At 41.1% G+C, this 15,938-nt stretch overlaps 2 protein-coding genes across 2 annotated transcripts; one reads left to right on the top strand and one right to left on the bottom strand.

Moving 5' to 3' along the window:
• Positions 1 to 1,449: 1,449 nt before the first annotated feature.
• MELLADRAFT_86561 (uncharacterized protein) lies at positions 1,450 to 3,820 on the top strand (the record flags this gene model as incomplete). The annotated part of the gene is made up of 9 exons (XM_007410279.1): positions 1,450 to 1,580; positions 1,649 to 1,673; positions 1,765 to 1,891; positions 1,956 to 2,061; positions 2,121 to 2,168; positions 2,247 to 2,491; positions 2,595 to 2,912; positions 2,989 to 3,352; positions 3,421 to 3,820. 9 exons carry the CDS (start codon positions 1,450 to 1,452, stop codon positions 3,818 to 3,820), a joined length of 1,764 nt encoding a protein of 587 aa, XP_007410341.1.
• Positions 3,821 to 7,854: 4,034 nt separating this feature from the next.
• MELLADRAFT_106666 (uncharacterized protein) lies at positions 7,855 to 11,687 on the bottom strand (the record flags this gene model as incomplete). Its single annotated transcript, XM_007410148.1, has 10 exons — positions 7,855 to 8,544; positions 8,646 to 8,802; positions 8,836 to 9,566; positions 9,640 to 9,780; positions 9,844 to 10,145; positions 10,218 to 10,400; positions 10,492 to 10,829; positions 10,929 to 11,079; positions 11,346 to 11,411; positions 11,495 to 11,687. 10 exons carry the CDS (start codon positions 11,685 to 11,687, stop codon positions 7,855 to 7,857), a joined length of 2,952 nt encoding a protein of 983 aa, XP_007410210.1.
• Between the last annotated feature and the right edge of the window lie 4,251 nt (positions 11,688 to 15,938).

Raw genomic sequence — 15,938 nt, 5'->3', positions numbered from 1 at the left:
GTCCCAATTCGCTTGATTTGAAGCCCCGATTCGCAGCCCACCACTGTGGATGCTCTCAGTTCTTCATAATGGGGTCAGAAGACTCAAATTGAAAAAAAATTCATGACTTTTAAACAACATCAGCTAGTGATGGTTACAGCTCTAAGAATTTTGAATGTGGTGTAATTGATCACAAATGAGAGGTCGACCCCAAGCTGCGTGTAATGTAAGCCGGATTTCAAAAGCGGAGTATATTCATTTGACTGGTATAAAGGGTACTCAAAGTAAGTATGTACGTGTACATACTTTTTGCTATATACTTTTTTTGGCGGGGAAGACGAGGCCAAAAGTATATTTTTTTCTTTGTCCCCGCCAAAAAAAGTATGTAGCGAAAAGTATGTAGCGCTACATACTTTACTTTGAGCACCCTTATTGTAAAGTTTCAGAGACATCTTGTAAGGGTGGCTCACATTCTATGTTTTGGAAGCTTTTTTCTTGATGGCTCTGGTGTTGTATAGTCAAGCCTCGTGCTCCCAAATCAAGAGGTTGGACTTTAGATCATATTTCTCAATGATCAAATTGACAGGCCAGATATTCACATAAATCCTTTCAATGCCAGCTTGTCATTTATTCAGCAAATGGAACGATTATTGCGCGTTCAAAGGCTATTATAAAAAAATTACAAGACGAAACAAGATCAGTACAATCCTTCACCGTCAAATTCAGATTATGCACAAGAGTCATCCGGAACATACCATGATCAGATCAGCTAACCGGGTTTTGCTGACTGACAGGATTCTCAAGTGAACTTTACGGATGTGATTCGAACGTTATCGGTCAGATTTTCTACACACTCGCGATGTGAGGTTCAACTTTTCCTCAATTGCTGGTCTTTACAACAGTCTTCTGTGCTCTCGGAGCGGTCAAGGCGATCTGGTCAACACAAGACGTGGTGTAAACTGAGCTCAGGCCAATGATGCCAGGCCAAGTATTGATAAAGAGCATTGATTAGACTACAATCAATGCCACTCCGAGCGACGAGGCCAGTTGATGTCAAGGAACATAGCATCAAAGCAAATGAAAACACTACGGCGCAAAACATCTCGGTTAGAAACGATTCGACGGTCAAGAGCTTATCCGGAAATCTCGATTGATAATTGGATAATATATATATAACGTCAGCATGAGTTTTGCCTTTCTATTCCTCATACGACTTCATTCACTTAAAGTGTTGTTTGTGATTTCTGATTTTCACGTTCAATAATTCTAATACTTCTTTTTTTTATTTTTTCAATACCCTTGAAGGGTTACTGCTTTTATACTTACCCCTCAGGAAGGCATACAATCTTCAGTTGATTATTTTATTTATTTCGTTTCTACTCGAATTAGTATCGATCTTAGTAAACTGTATACGAAAACTCTCTTGTCATCTTATATTTCTGTAAAATCAAATACATTAAGATTTCAGTGATGAGTACTGATTTCCCAACACCTCAGTTCACAGTTGAAGGTGAACGACCTCAACCTCCAGCCAAGGCTCCTGGTATTTTGGGTGTCTTGAAAAGACATTCAAAGTTCATTGGTCCTGGTTTAATTGCTTCGTGAGTACACATTTTTACGTTTTGTGGTTGGAATTCAACTAATATAACTCGCAATTTCTCAATGCTAGAGTAACATTTTACGATCCTGGTAATGTTAGTAACTCTGTGGATATAACCAGATTGTGAAAAACAAACGCCCAAAACTGACCCTTTTTGCTGAACTTGTCCATTTTCGCATTAAAAGTGGGCTACCGACTTGCAAGCTGGTTCAAAATTCGGGAATGCACATCTTTTCATCCTATTAATCGCTATCATCATGGCAGTTTTCTTGCAAATCTTGGCATGTCGGCTTGGTTTTATAACTGGAAAAGGTAAGCACATTTCAAAAATTGTATAAGAACACGCAATCCGATGCTGATTGATTTGTACAATCAGACTTTTCCCAGAATTGTCGAGCAGCTGTTGACGCTCGACCCAACAACTCGATGTGGAGATGGATAGCACTCTACCCATTATGGGTGCTACTCGAGATCGCAGTGTTGTAAGTCTAGCCGATACAACTATCTAAGACACCAACCAACACATTTTTCATGACTTTAGATTTGCCGACATTGGAGAATTACTTGGTTCAGCGATCGCCTACAACTTGTAAGTGACGCACATCCAATCGCACGGCGAGCTGCCCATGTACCTAATCACTCCGCGTCTTTTTTCATTGGATTTCAGACTCGTACCAAAGCTACCACTATGGGGAGGCGTTCTTTTGACTTTCCTCGACGTTTTCCTTGCTCTGATCTTCTTTAGAAAGGGAGATGGCGCAAAGAAATCGCAGCAGATATTTGAGATCGTCATGGCAGTCGTGGTCATGAGTGTTGTCATCGCCGCTCTCATCTTGCTGTTCAAGGTGAAGCCTGACTGGACGGCTGCTATTCGAGGCTTTCTACCAAGTGGAGATATCGTCAAAGGAACAGGTTTATACACAGCCATTGGGATCATAGGCGAGCTTCCTATGATGCTTTCACTTTTTTTTCACATCCCTGACCAGGACCCGATGCCTTATAATGCGTTTTCTAGGTGCCACTGTCGGGCCACATTCTATCCTGTTGGGAGCTAGTTTGGCCACCATGGACAGAGATGATTCGGAGGGACCAGCAACTGACACGAACCTCACATCGCCATCCGACGATTCTTTGAATAAGTATGTTCCCGAAAAATCCGGAAAGGTGCAATTTGAAGATAGCTTGCCCACCTTGAACAAATTAGAATCGAACCCAATAATCATCGATCAGGACGCACCCACTCCCCCTAGACGTAGAAGCATAGAAAGTTGCAAGAGTTACTTGGCACATGCGACCTTTGATATCGCCGTATCCCTAATGACCTTGCCCCTAAGTCTGTGAAAAACTTGATATTCGTCACACTACACAAAGAATACTGACCATGCCTTCGTCTACTTCGAAAACCATAGTCGTAAACTCTGCTATCTTGCTTGTAGCTTCCACCACTTTCTACTTTGTCATCAATGGCGGTGAAGAAGAAGCAGATCTCGAGTCCGTTCACATATTGTTAAAGCAGAAACTGGGGCCGGTCCTTGCTTTCGTTTTCGCCTTTTCATTACTACTTTCTGGACAGGCAGCTTCTTTGACCATCACAATGGCTGGTCAATCTCTTTCAGCTGGATTTTTGGGTTGGGAAACAAATGCACTTCTTCGTAGACTTGTTACTCGTACCGTTGGAATTATCCCTTCGGCTATAGTAGCAATCTTACTTGGAAAAGAAGGAGTTAATGCAATGTTAATCGCAAGTCAAGTTGCCATCAGTATTGTCCTTCCGTGAGTTGATTATCTTATTTTGATTCCTTGAATACCTCTCTAATTTTATTCGTATCATGAAACCACAGTTTTTCAATTATACCCTTGGCATATTTCACTGGACAAAAAGCGACGATGTCCATAACGTGTCCTGATGAGTCGTCACCCCTAGCTCCCCTAGACCCCATAGTGAGGTTCAGGTCAGATTCCCTCACCATCGAACCACAGAAGCCGTTACAAGGTTTGAGTCCATTACAACAGTATTACAAGAACAACGGTGGCCGGAAGGGTGATAGACCAGTGATTAGACATGCGGATAGTAGTTTTTCTGGTTTATCTAAAACCACATCGATCGATACCAATCTCCGTGTACGCTCTCATTCATTCGCAAACAACACCACTGTCAAAGTCATTGCCGGAATTGTGGCAGTCCTGGTCACCTTGGCCAACATCTACGCGGTCGTACAAGCCGCTCAAGGAAAAACATAAATCATTCTCAACACTCTACACTCAATCATCATTAAGATGATTTGTTTGATATTTTATCAGTACTTCTTCACTTGCATGAAACTCTCTTGAGTGGCTAAGGCTAAGAAGCGTTTTCCTTGTTAATTCCAACTCCATCTATCAAGGAAGCATTGTTTACTGTACACATTTTCTTTCAAGGACCACATGTTGTACAAACCAAAATATAACACCAACCCTAACCGAATTATAATTTATTGAACATCAATGCCCCCACATGACAACCTTATGCCCATAACAGGGATATCTAGGAAGACTCATAATTGTAGCCCTACAATTGCGCCGAGCCAACGGAGGACTTTATTTGTCAATTCTTCTAGGCTGGCAAACAAGACCATATTTCGCGATAAGTGCTTCTCTGAAAAATCGATTACACACTAAACCAAGCCTTGAGCACACGCACCAACAAATTAACACTACAAAAGTTTTCCATTTTTCCAAGGCAATCAAAAAAAATAAAAATATAGGTGACGAAAATTTGATTCCAGAAATCTCATCACTCATTCTCAAAGCAAAATTATTCCCCTAGGAAAAATGGAAACTCTTTGCAGTGTAAACATCATGATCTCTATACCCAGGCTTCTCGAAGAGCTTTGATAACTCTTCAAGAAGGGGTTAAGGCAGATAAGCCTATCCAGTTGGGATTCACGTTGACTTGATTACAAGAGTACAAGCTTGGCGGGTCAGGTGGTGGCCATGCCTCTTTAGCTGGAATTGCAAGAGGTGTAACAACAAAACACTTGTGTTGTCTGAAAAATGCCCACATAAACTACTAGTACTTGAAGACTAATCATTTAAAACCCATGATTTTTGTATTCCTCAGGCTCTCTCCTTAAATAACTGAGTCATGTTCTGTGGTATAAAGCATTAACCCCAGGAACTGGGCGATCAGAAAGCTACAGCTTCTTCAAAATCGAAATAAAAAACATATTTTTTCCACAAGTTTTCAATATGAATTGCAGTAATATGTATGATTATAGTGAATCATGTTTCAACCTTCATTGCAGTATATTCAATCAAAATTACTTCATAAACAAAAACAACTTTACAAAGAAAACCATAGTGAGTGTAAAGAAACATATATACACAAAAAAACAACCAGTAGCTTTTAATGAGACTGTAAGTACCTTTACAAAGATCAACATTTATAAGTACCTTAATGACAGTGAATGTTAAGAGTTTACAGCGTGCACTCACGTCTTTAGAAGATATCATCAGAAGTAAAAGGTTAGAACAGAATGAAAAAAAAATGATAATAGAAATCAAAAACAATTGAAACAAAACAAAACAATCCATAAATGAGAATTACCTGACTTAAAATTGATCACTAGCGCTCCTCCTGAAACTATGCACTTTTCAATGAGAGCTGGTTTGCTGTGGCAATCTTCTTGTAGTTGTAATAGTTGGTTGAAGATTTGTTTGAGTTGTAGATATACTAGATTCTTACGGGAAAATGGTTGTTCAATAAGTTTTTAGTAAAAAATGCAAACAGATTATCTTCCTCTGAGAGCATCAGCACCGGTCCTTGTAAAAAGCAAAATATAGGTTGTTTCGCAATTCCATGGGGAAAACCCAAGGCACCAGACCTTGTAACAGCCTGTATGGTATCCACACTGTGTAAAACCCAACCTTGACCCTCCAGATATAGACAACCGCATAGGCCTTCCAAATCCACCCAACAGGGCAAAGCGTCCAAACCCTCCTCTTAAAATTGTAAATGGTGATCGATTTGTTGTATCCAATCCACTGGATATGAACTGTGCTCATAATCTTGTATCACATGGCCTGACTTGTTCAGCAATGTATTGTTTCCACATTCACATTTATGCAAAGCCCTGGGTTTGCCAAATTTTTATTAGGCATACACCCTCTCTCCTGTCAATATAGTAACCCAGTTAAGTCCAAGTTTACAAGGCCCGGTGCTGATGCTCTGAAAAGTGTAAAATCTTCTGCTCTAAATTGGCAATGTACTAGGCTCAATTTGGACAACAAAAGATTCAAATCAATATAAGTGAAAGATAGAAACCAATATCAAATATCAACTAAAAGATAACATATAGACATCTCATGTCATACTAGGTAAATATTCTTCTTTCCACTTCTGAAAATAGACAGCAGTTTTTCTTGGCATGATTACCTACAAGGACAATGATTGAGTATGTGAATATATGATAAGAATCATAAACCACTTGTTTTCCAGGAGAAATGGGGAGATGGACATAGCTTGTCATTTAAGAAAAATATGAGCTTATTCAGCAAGAGCATTGATTTCACCTTGACTCCAAATAGGCTTTGATGACACCAAGCATTGAGGATAGTAAACACTTGAGATTCTCAGGAGGAACAGCCTTACATGCACGAGTTGTCATGGTAAACATGGTTTTCAGTGCAGTGGTTGGACCGGTAGCTGAGACTGTATGTTCAAGGTCTGACCAGATAATTCCAACTGGATTGAGACCCAGAGATTGAGCCAATCATATCAACTTGACAAGGTAATCTTGGACATTCCAAAAATTGGGATCTTTAAGCATATTGTTGGTAAACACTCCTCTATCAGGATGAGACCATGCACTTCTGGAAAATTCTTGAAGAAGTGCAAAATGATGCAATGCATGCTTGATTGATGTATGATTCAGAAATCATCTTTCAAGGGCTCTGTTTCAGTGTACCAAGCTTGGTGCTTGCATAGAATACACCCCATACCAGCACACTTGAGCAGTCTGAGTGGTGGGAAGGGACTGAAAAGTTATACTGATAGTTTTTCTAGCTGTTTCTTGTTAATTCTTACTACTGCACCCTCTTCCAATGTTGAAAGTCATTTCATCATTCCAGATAATCAATCTCCAGTCATACATAGTGCAATTCTTATGGTGTGGTGCATACTCTAGCAGGTCTTGAACATTCTGATCATTCCAGAACACCTTGACCTCATCAACTCAAGGGTTCAAGCCGAGGTTCTTCCAGTGACATTGGATGGCAGACTTGCTGATGATATAGCTGAATTGGTAGTAAGCTGGTGAGTAGATGAAATATATGTCCATTTCATATCTTTCATCAGATGTCAATCTTCACAATTGGTCAAGAGTTTGGATTGACCCATTGATTTGTCCCCTTCTTGAAGTACGAAATTATAGAGCATAGCATATTGGCTGAGCCAGATGCAGCCAAATGATACAGTTTTTGAGATCATTTGCAAGTGACATTATAGCAAAAGTACAGGAGGTGATGATTAACAGGGTTTGTTGTAGGTATCAAGGTTGCAAAAATCAAATTTCTCAAAAAGAACAAGCTTTTCAGTTTAGTCTGACAAGTATTGTTTGGGGCCAACAGACTAAATTCGTGTTGTATCTTTATTTGCAAGTACTTGTACACATGTATAACATACCCACCTAAAAAGGTCTTGGGACCAAAATCATTGTTAAAAAAGGGAATGCTTGTATGCCAAGCCAAGCCAATCTTTCTTACCAATGTAAGGTCCATATTGTGCAGATAAGTTTACTCACTATAAATCTAAGGCCTGGTTATAATTGAAACCAGAGAAAACCCATTAAGGTATGAATGGAACCTACATAGACAACACCGGTCAATATCTAATTGTTCAACCAAGCAATCAACTTGTACTGATCTTTCAACTCCTGCAAGTCATCAATCACCCAAGGAAAGGTTTCAATGAACCTCATCACAGATTCCCTTATCCATTCCAGACTCTTGTCAAAATCATATTATGATATCATTGTGGAAACTTGGAAAAGACTATTTTCAAACTTCCTCTTGGTCTCAACAATATTTTTACTTCTTTTCTCTTCATTGAATCCAGCAATAAAACCTCTATACCTCATCTTTTTGTTTTCTCACTTTTGTTGTCGGAATCAAAAACAAAAACAACCCAAAAATACCAAAATGATAACACCAAGTATAGAATAGAGAATCTCAAAAAAAAGAAAAAAACGTTATTTTATTCATTCAGAAATTTCAACAACAAAAAACACAATAAAATCTTAATAATTCAATACAATCTCTTCACCAGCCATCACATCTAAATCATTATAAGCCAATACAGTCTTTGATCTAGGATCAGAAGCGATCATCACCGGTTCATTTCCACCATTTTCTTTTTTACTTCTCTTATTGGGTGTTCCATCTTCTCCGATTCCATCCGAAGCAAAATGTTTTGAAATCCTTTCACCTAATCTTCTAGACTGATTTCCTCCTGATCCCATTCGAGTTTGCATCATTTGTTGTTGATGTGGCATAGCTGGATAAACAGGTTGAGCATACGGGTATCCAGCATTCATGTAATACGGTCCACCTGGTCCCATCATCGATCCTGATGCAAACATTGCAGGTTGCATACCTGGATAGTTTCCATATGGATTGAACATGGCTTGAGGGTATCCCCCATAGGGTCCTCCCATCGCTCCCATCGCTCCTGGGGGTCCCATCATCGGTCCACCCACCATAGGTCCATATCCATTGCCTCCACCACCAGCTGCCATCGCGTGAAAATCCGCTGGTCCACCTCCACCGCCACCCATATTCATCATCCCATTCGGTCCACCGTTATTACCCGCACCTTGCCCTCCCATGCCGTTATTATTGTGCGATCTGTTTTGTGAGTGTTCAGGAGGCGTTGGGGGTTGAGGAGTAGTATGCGAAGGATCGAGTATGTAATTATTCAAATATTTGATCTGTATTTTACAAAAGCAAGATAGGTCAACGGCATTTTCAAAAGCTGCGGACCATGATGGACCCTTTTAGGAAAAGACGAATCAAAGGGGATCTTGCATACCCTTTCAATAGAGTCTTGGTTGATTACTTCGCCATGTTTTGACATAATATGCTTTTCGATAAAGTTCATCGCTTTGAACAGTTTACTACAGTTCTTACACCTGAACTTCCCAGCACCTTCGTCTGTGATTTGAGGCTGACACAACCGATGAATTTCACTACGCGAAATAAAAACAAAGCGGGTGAGCTACCGATCACAACCTTCGATAAACATATCACTAAACTCGTCTATTCTCTCGCCTCCAAAGTCTCTGGGATTAACTTCGGAAGCATCAAGGAGTAACTGAAGCCGATCATCCAACGTACGTGCCCAGCTGCTTTCATTGGCCTTGGGAGCCGGATTCGCGGTCCGCTTGTGGCCCGATGAAGGTACTGCCGACTCGGTTCGTGCAGGCGGAGGTTTTCTAACATGCTTGGCACATCTCCTCAACAGTTCTTCTTGAAAGTCACAAACACAAGCACAGTAGTAACAGGAGTTGAAAACTGTTCTCAGATAATAGAGGTATAGATCCAAGGTTTTCTTCTCCATCTTCAAACTTTCTTGCTCATCGGCTGGGATTTGTTTTGGATCAGGAGAGTGAGGGACTGGAATTCCTGTTGCTTCAACAGTTGGATCACCGCCATCGACGGAGGGTTTTACATCGGATTGATCGGGTTTCTTGACATCGGCGTTGGCTTCCTCTACCTCAGCGTGCTCAAAGATTGATAGTATTCGTTCTTCGATCGCTGTACTTCCTCGCTTTTCGTCCTCATTACCAGCCCCCGTGGTATAATAGTCTTGTTCGAATAAAGCAGCCAATTTACGGGCTTGTGATAAATCTTTCTTGATTCGTGAAGGTGTATTCATGATTCCTGGTGTAACTCGCAACTTCTGGTACGCAGGGCGCTCAGCGCGCATCATGTGAAGCGTAAAGTTGTTGATCTGTTATACGACGGAGCAACACATGAACATGGGTCCATCTATAAGTCACGGTCATGGTGATGCGACGACTTACTTTCGACTCGCTCAGTTTGTCTTCTGCTGCTTTCATGTCAGTCCCAGGCACGAAGGCAACCCACCCCACACGATGGAGTTTCTTTCCAGTATGTGGATCAGAAAGTGCGAGATACTCGAATCCTTCTGCTTGTTTACAATGCTAGAGACGCCGAACGATATAATCAGAAAAGTGCGTATAATCAAGAAAGCGGGAAAGGTTTACATTCTCTAGTTCCTCTCGTGAAATGTCAGGACTGATACTTTTGATAAATAATTGATTTGCAGACGGGGGCAGGACCACAATGTCATCCGAACCACCTTTGCCTCTCATACTTTCACCAATCAAATTGCCAAGTGCACTGCTAGAAGCTGGCAAGCCGTTGCTCGGTCCTAACATGTCCGCCATGTTGGTACTATAATCAAAATCGGGATCGTCATGATCTTCCATTTCGTTCGACTCAAGATGGATGGTATGGTCGTCCTTGCTGATGTCATTATCCTCCAACTTTGCCACAGGTGGTTTCTCTGTTCCAGATGATGGTCGTCAGTCAAAGCAGGCAAGATGAGGACCAAGGGCACAAGTGATAGAGTGGCTACCTTCTAAACTCTGAGAGCCACTGGCATCGGGTTTGTTGTCTTCTGTAGCGCCGTCAACCAAGGCGGGAGTGTTGAGGGAGGGTGAGTCGGAGGATTCAGGCTTAGTAGCGGATCCACCGCTGGTAGCGTTCACGTCGACCTCGGCACCTGAAGGCTTGGAAGTGGAAAACTTCTTACTCATCGCTACGTGTATGATTTACAGTGGTGAGTATATTGACCAAAGCCGCCAATCTCTTGGTCAAAGGGATCGAAACCGCAAAGAAACTACACTGACGGAGATAGTCATAATTCACGATGTCAAAGTCGCCCTTCTGTAGACCTTCAACAAACTTGGCTACTCGACCTTCTCGGCCCTTCTTCTTCAGACGTGCCCGGAGCTCCTCAAATTCGGGACCCGGTTGATATTTTTCCCTGAACCATGGCTGAGTTTTGTTTCCTTCAAAAAATGTCACAAGTTGCTTTTGACTGTGATCTTGCCGGTATCTCCTCCACTGTTCAGCTAGCTTGTCTTTATCGTCAGCAATATGAGGGGAGGTAGCTCGCATAAATTCGGCAAAGTAACGAAAAGTGACCAGGTGGGGAAGCTCTGAAGGTGGTGGCATGTTCGAGCGCCTGGATGCAGAAAGAAAAGAACCGATTGGTACGCCCGTTTCTTTGACAGCAAGGGTATGTGGGTATGGGGAGGAAAACTTGAGTCTTCGTGGGACTGACGAGGGACGTGCTCCACCCATGGAGCGATCATTGGCGGGAGAGTTACTGTAACGGTCGTCCCAATGTCCACCGCCACCGCCACTGCTATTCCGATACATATCATCGAAAACGTCGGGACCAGGTCCATATCGAGGGCCATGGCCTACGCGATCTGAAAAAGAGCAATTCATAAGACAAAGACCCAAGAGGGGAGTGATCGAACGAGAATGAGTCAAAATCTTGTCAACGGGATATCGCTCTTTCAGTGGCACGAAGAGTGTGTCGGAGTCTGGGAAGTGGTGATGTTGTGGGTAATGTATGAGGGGATATGGGTCACAAAGCCATGTGTTTGACTGAAGACTATCAGAGTGAACCTTGAGGATCGATGGAAAATGTAGGGTCTCTAAAGTGGTACTGTGATTCGGTCAAAAGGCTCACGTTCATAATTAGGTATGTATCGATCTCGACTGTTTGGTGGTGATTCGTCGCGCCGACGTTTTCGACCTAAAGACATGATGATGAGAAAAGAGGAGTTTGTATTGATGAGTGACCAAAGACTGAGAGAATGATATGAAGAAGAGACAGACCAAAGTCGGGTGAGCGATTTCGATAAGGAGCTTGACCATTGTTGGAACGATCGGGATGAGCAGAAGACCAGCGATCGTTAAAAGGGGGTGGTGATCGTCTACCCCCGTCATCAAATCGACCACCGCGACCGGGAGAAGGACTCCTAGGCCTTGTCGAGTCACCCCATCCACCAGAGATCACATCAGAGATCATTTTGTTGGGGTATGATAAGCCTTGATCAAAATGAGTTGTTTTGTTTTGATGGATGGATGTTTTAATATAGAATGTTTTCAGTTTCTCAGATGACGAAATCGAGGGATTGTGATCGATGGATTGATTGCTGTTGAGAGATTTTGAGGCCTGAAAGATGGATCGCCAATCGAAGATTGAAGATTAGGAGGCGTATGAGATAGAGTGATGGTGACTGGTTTGAGATAAAGGTCAAAAGGAGAGAAATGAAGGTTAGGTGTGATGATACGGTTTGGAAAGAAATATGGATAGAATAAGATGAGATGAGAATGAGATGAAAGAAGGTAAAATGAAATGAAAGAAAGGTAAAGAAGAATGAGTAACCCAGGGAGAGTAAATCAAAGTCTGTCCAAGAGAGTTGAAATCGATTTAGAAGTAGGATAAGACCCATGATGACGATTGAGAATTGATTGATGATAAGAATTCGATTATAAACGAATAAATAGATGGATGAATGATTTGAGAATGCGATGAGAGTTGGGATTGATAAATCGATGATCAAGAAACGAGTTGAACGAAGAAAGGGATAGATCAGGGTAAAGAGATGAAAGGGTAAGTTGATTGAGGAGAACTCACCGAGAATAGTAAAGTAAAAGAAAAGAGGAAAACAGAGAACTCAATTGGTAATGAAGAGGAAGAGGTCAAGAACTCGATGAAAGACTTGAAGGTTATTTACCAAAATTCGATTTTGGATCAACAACCTCTAATAATTGGCTTGAATTCAATTCAATCAGCCCTCTGGATTCGTAAACTCTCTTTGGAAAACTCAACCAAATCAACTTAAGACAGGGTAACTTAACAAAATCTACAATATTATTACTCACTGTATCCTCTCAATCCACTTCATCATCACGATTCACCACAGTCTCTAGGTCAACAATATCTGATACCTCGTGAGAGCACCCAAGTTCATATAGCAACAAGATTCTATAGTGAATAGTAGAAAAACAAAAAACGCATAAGCAAAATAAACAAATAGCTAGGCAGGTCTCCACAATGAACCTATAGTGAATAGTAGAAAATGGCAGATGGTACCCGAAGGCACGACGGTACCATTGTTTTCCACGTATTACTAGTTGTTGGCAACTCGTTGTTAACCGATGGGAATGTGGATAAAATTCGGACTGTGAACTACAGGTTGTTTTGTCTGACGGGTCGGACTCTGTTTGATATTTATGGTAAACACAGCTATGATGTCATAGCTGTTTACCACTCATCGAATTTTATTCCCATCGTGTTCACATTCGCCTATTTTTTCTATTATCATTATCCTGTTTTGGTTTTTAGCAACCCACCCACCCTCTCCGCTTCTGGTTAAGGAATATTTTTTAGTCTTTTTGATTGTTTATTTTAATTATTGAAAGTGTTTGTTATCATGTTCTTTTATTGTTTCAAGTTATTTGGTTTAATTTCAGATTTTTTAGGTCCTTCTCTTTGTTTAGGGCGCGTTCACTTAAGCAAATTCTGGTGAGAAATCACATTCTGCAAAATTTAAAATGTCTATTTGGTGGGGCACGTTACATTTTTGCATTAAAAAAATTACAGAATGTGATTTCTGGTCAGAAATTCCTTAAGTGAACGCGCCCTTAGTGTTGGGATGCTACGTTTTCTTTTCTTCATTTTTTATTTTATGTTTATCTTTTGATTTCGTCTTTTTTATTCTCCTTTCTTTTTTGTTTATGGTCATCATTAGTGTTGTGTGTTGTTATTCCGCTACCACCCCGTAGGGTCGTCATTATTTTATTCAAGCAATTTATCTTCCTAGGCACTTAGCCTGGGGAATTTCGCCCAAACCTTTCTGCCTGCTGGTATTTTTATACCTCGTTTTCGTAAGTGTTAATGTTCCACATTTCCACTTTTTGCATGTCTGAAGTTGTGGATTGCAAAGAAATTGGACTCCCAGATCAAGTGACTTTGGATGGTTGACGTTCGCACGTAGGCCTTGTGTTGAGTAAGACCCAGATTTACAAGAAGTCAACAGCTCAACTGTGTCACTCTGCTCAAATAAAGTAGTGCTAAAAGTGGCAGGAGCGTGTGTAAGAGGCTAATAAGAAGCTCTGTTCAATATTTTGTGAGGTTGCACAAAAAGGTAGTCTATGATATTGACACATTGGTTTTTTTCACAAATCCCTGTGATTTGCTTTGATTAACATTGTCCAAATTTCAAATAAACTACAATGGCAGTGAACCCCAAATTGCATATAACCTAACATGTTTTTGAATCCATCACAAAACTGCGTTTGTACCCTTGTGACTGGCATAAAACCAACTCACTGACCTTTTTGTGACAAGAAATTGGTAAATGTGTGTTGCATACACTTAAAGAATGGGAAACTGGAGGACACAGGAATGCTTCTATAGCTAACTTAACTAAGTCCCTCTTAGACAAACAAGTAGTCGAGAGAGGGACTTATACCTTATACCACAACTTTGGCAAATGAGCCGGAAAAGTTTTGCTGGGGATGTTTTCAACTCTCCATATCTATGTATCCTGTAAATGAATATCCTTGGGACCAAAGAAAAGAGCTGTGTGCCCGCTTAATCTCCACACATGTGTGTAGCTTAATTCCAATTTTATTGAAAACTCACAGAGCAATGCAACTGTGAAGTTTGCAAAAAACACCAAAATCAGGCAGAAAACTGACCAACCTGTCAAAAGTTCACACCAAACACGCTGAGATGTTACACAAAAACCAGTTCTTCAAGTCTGATTTTAAGGACTTTCCTGGCGGCAAGGGAGGGATTTGAAGAGATGTGTGTGTAGGATGATCAGACGCAGAGGACTTTTCTTGGGTCCAGAGGATATTTGTATGTGGGCTACAGAGATATGGAGGATTGAAAATGTGCCCAGTGATAGGACTCTGGGCGTGTGAAGATGCAAGAGACAAGACCAAGGGTGTTCTATGATAAGATATAGATTGCTACGTGAGGAGTCTAGTATAGACTCCTCTCACCAAAGTACTATAGGTGAGTTACAGTATAAACATATGTATGTAATCCTTATACTGAGTAGCTCATAACACCACTCCCCCCTTTATGACTCAACCTCCTCTTGCAGGTTAGCATCTTTCCACGGGTTGGCATTAAAAAACCCTGTGGGAAAAAGCCTCACCCTCTCTACTTTCTCCTTGACCTCTTATACCTTAGTTCAGCTCCTGGGTACTTTTGATTGAATTCATTAACTGCTTCTTGCGCATTTTGAAGTCCTTCTGACGGTTCCCATGAATCAAATTCACTTCCATAGCCTTTCCAATTGATCAAGTATTCAGTTTTACTTCCTCTTTTTCTTTTATCTAATATTTGATTAATTTTGAATTCTTCATTCTCTTCAATTATGATGGGTGCAGGCGGAGTGATCTCCTGACCAGGAATCTTGCTTTTTTCGTATTTTCGTAATAAGCTGACATGGAACACTGCGTGAATTTTATTCATTGACTTAGGCAGAACAAGTTTATAAGCATTTTCTGTGACACGTGATTTTATGACAAACGGTCCCAACCACCTGTGAGAGAACTTAACAGTGGGACGGGTAGTTGAAATGTGTTTGTTGCTTAACCACACCTTCTCTCCCGTTTTCCATTGTGGTGTTTCTCGTACTCGTGAATCATGTTGTGTCTTCATCAGTTCTTGCGATAGTTTCATCGAGTCTTTCAATTCTTGCTGAACCATCTTGATCTGCTCCATTCGTTGCTCTACTAGCGGTATGCACTGCTCGCTTGATGGAACATCTGTAAAATTAACATCATACCCATAGTTCGCCTTGAAGGGTGATACAACTATGGATGAATGCTGATTATTGTTATACGAGAACTCGGCAAATGGTAGTAAGTCATACCAGTCGTCCTGTTTGTACGAAGTGAAATGCCGTATGAACAGTTCGACCGCTTTATTTGTTACCTCTGTCTGTCCGTCCGTTTGAGGATGGTAGGCCGTCAAGGACTGTGTTTTGATGCCTAATCTGCGATTAAAGTCTTTAGTCACTCTCGAGATGAAAATATTTCCTCTATCTGAAGTTATTGTATGAGGTGTTCCATGCAACCTCCATACTTCCTTGACCATCAACTTCGATAATTCCTCCGATGTCATACTTTTCCGGCATGCGACGAAGTGTGCCATTTTAGTAAGCCAATCAACAACGGTTAGGATGCTATCATATCCTTGCGACAACGGAAGATCTGTTATAAGATCGTAGCATACGTCCAACCAAGGTCCTTG

Source organism: Melampsora larici-populina (genome assembly GCF_000204055.1).
Source record: "Melampsora larici-populina 98AG31 unplaced genomic scaffold MELLAscaffold_19, whole genome shotgun sequence".
Taxonomy (NCBI): Eukaryota; Fungi; Basidiomycota; class Pucciniomycetes; order Pucciniales; family Melampsoraceae; genus Melampsora; species Melampsora laricis-populina.
The sequence above is the reverse complement of the archived record's forward strand: the minus strand, read 5'-3'. Positions and strand labels throughout refer to the sequence as shown.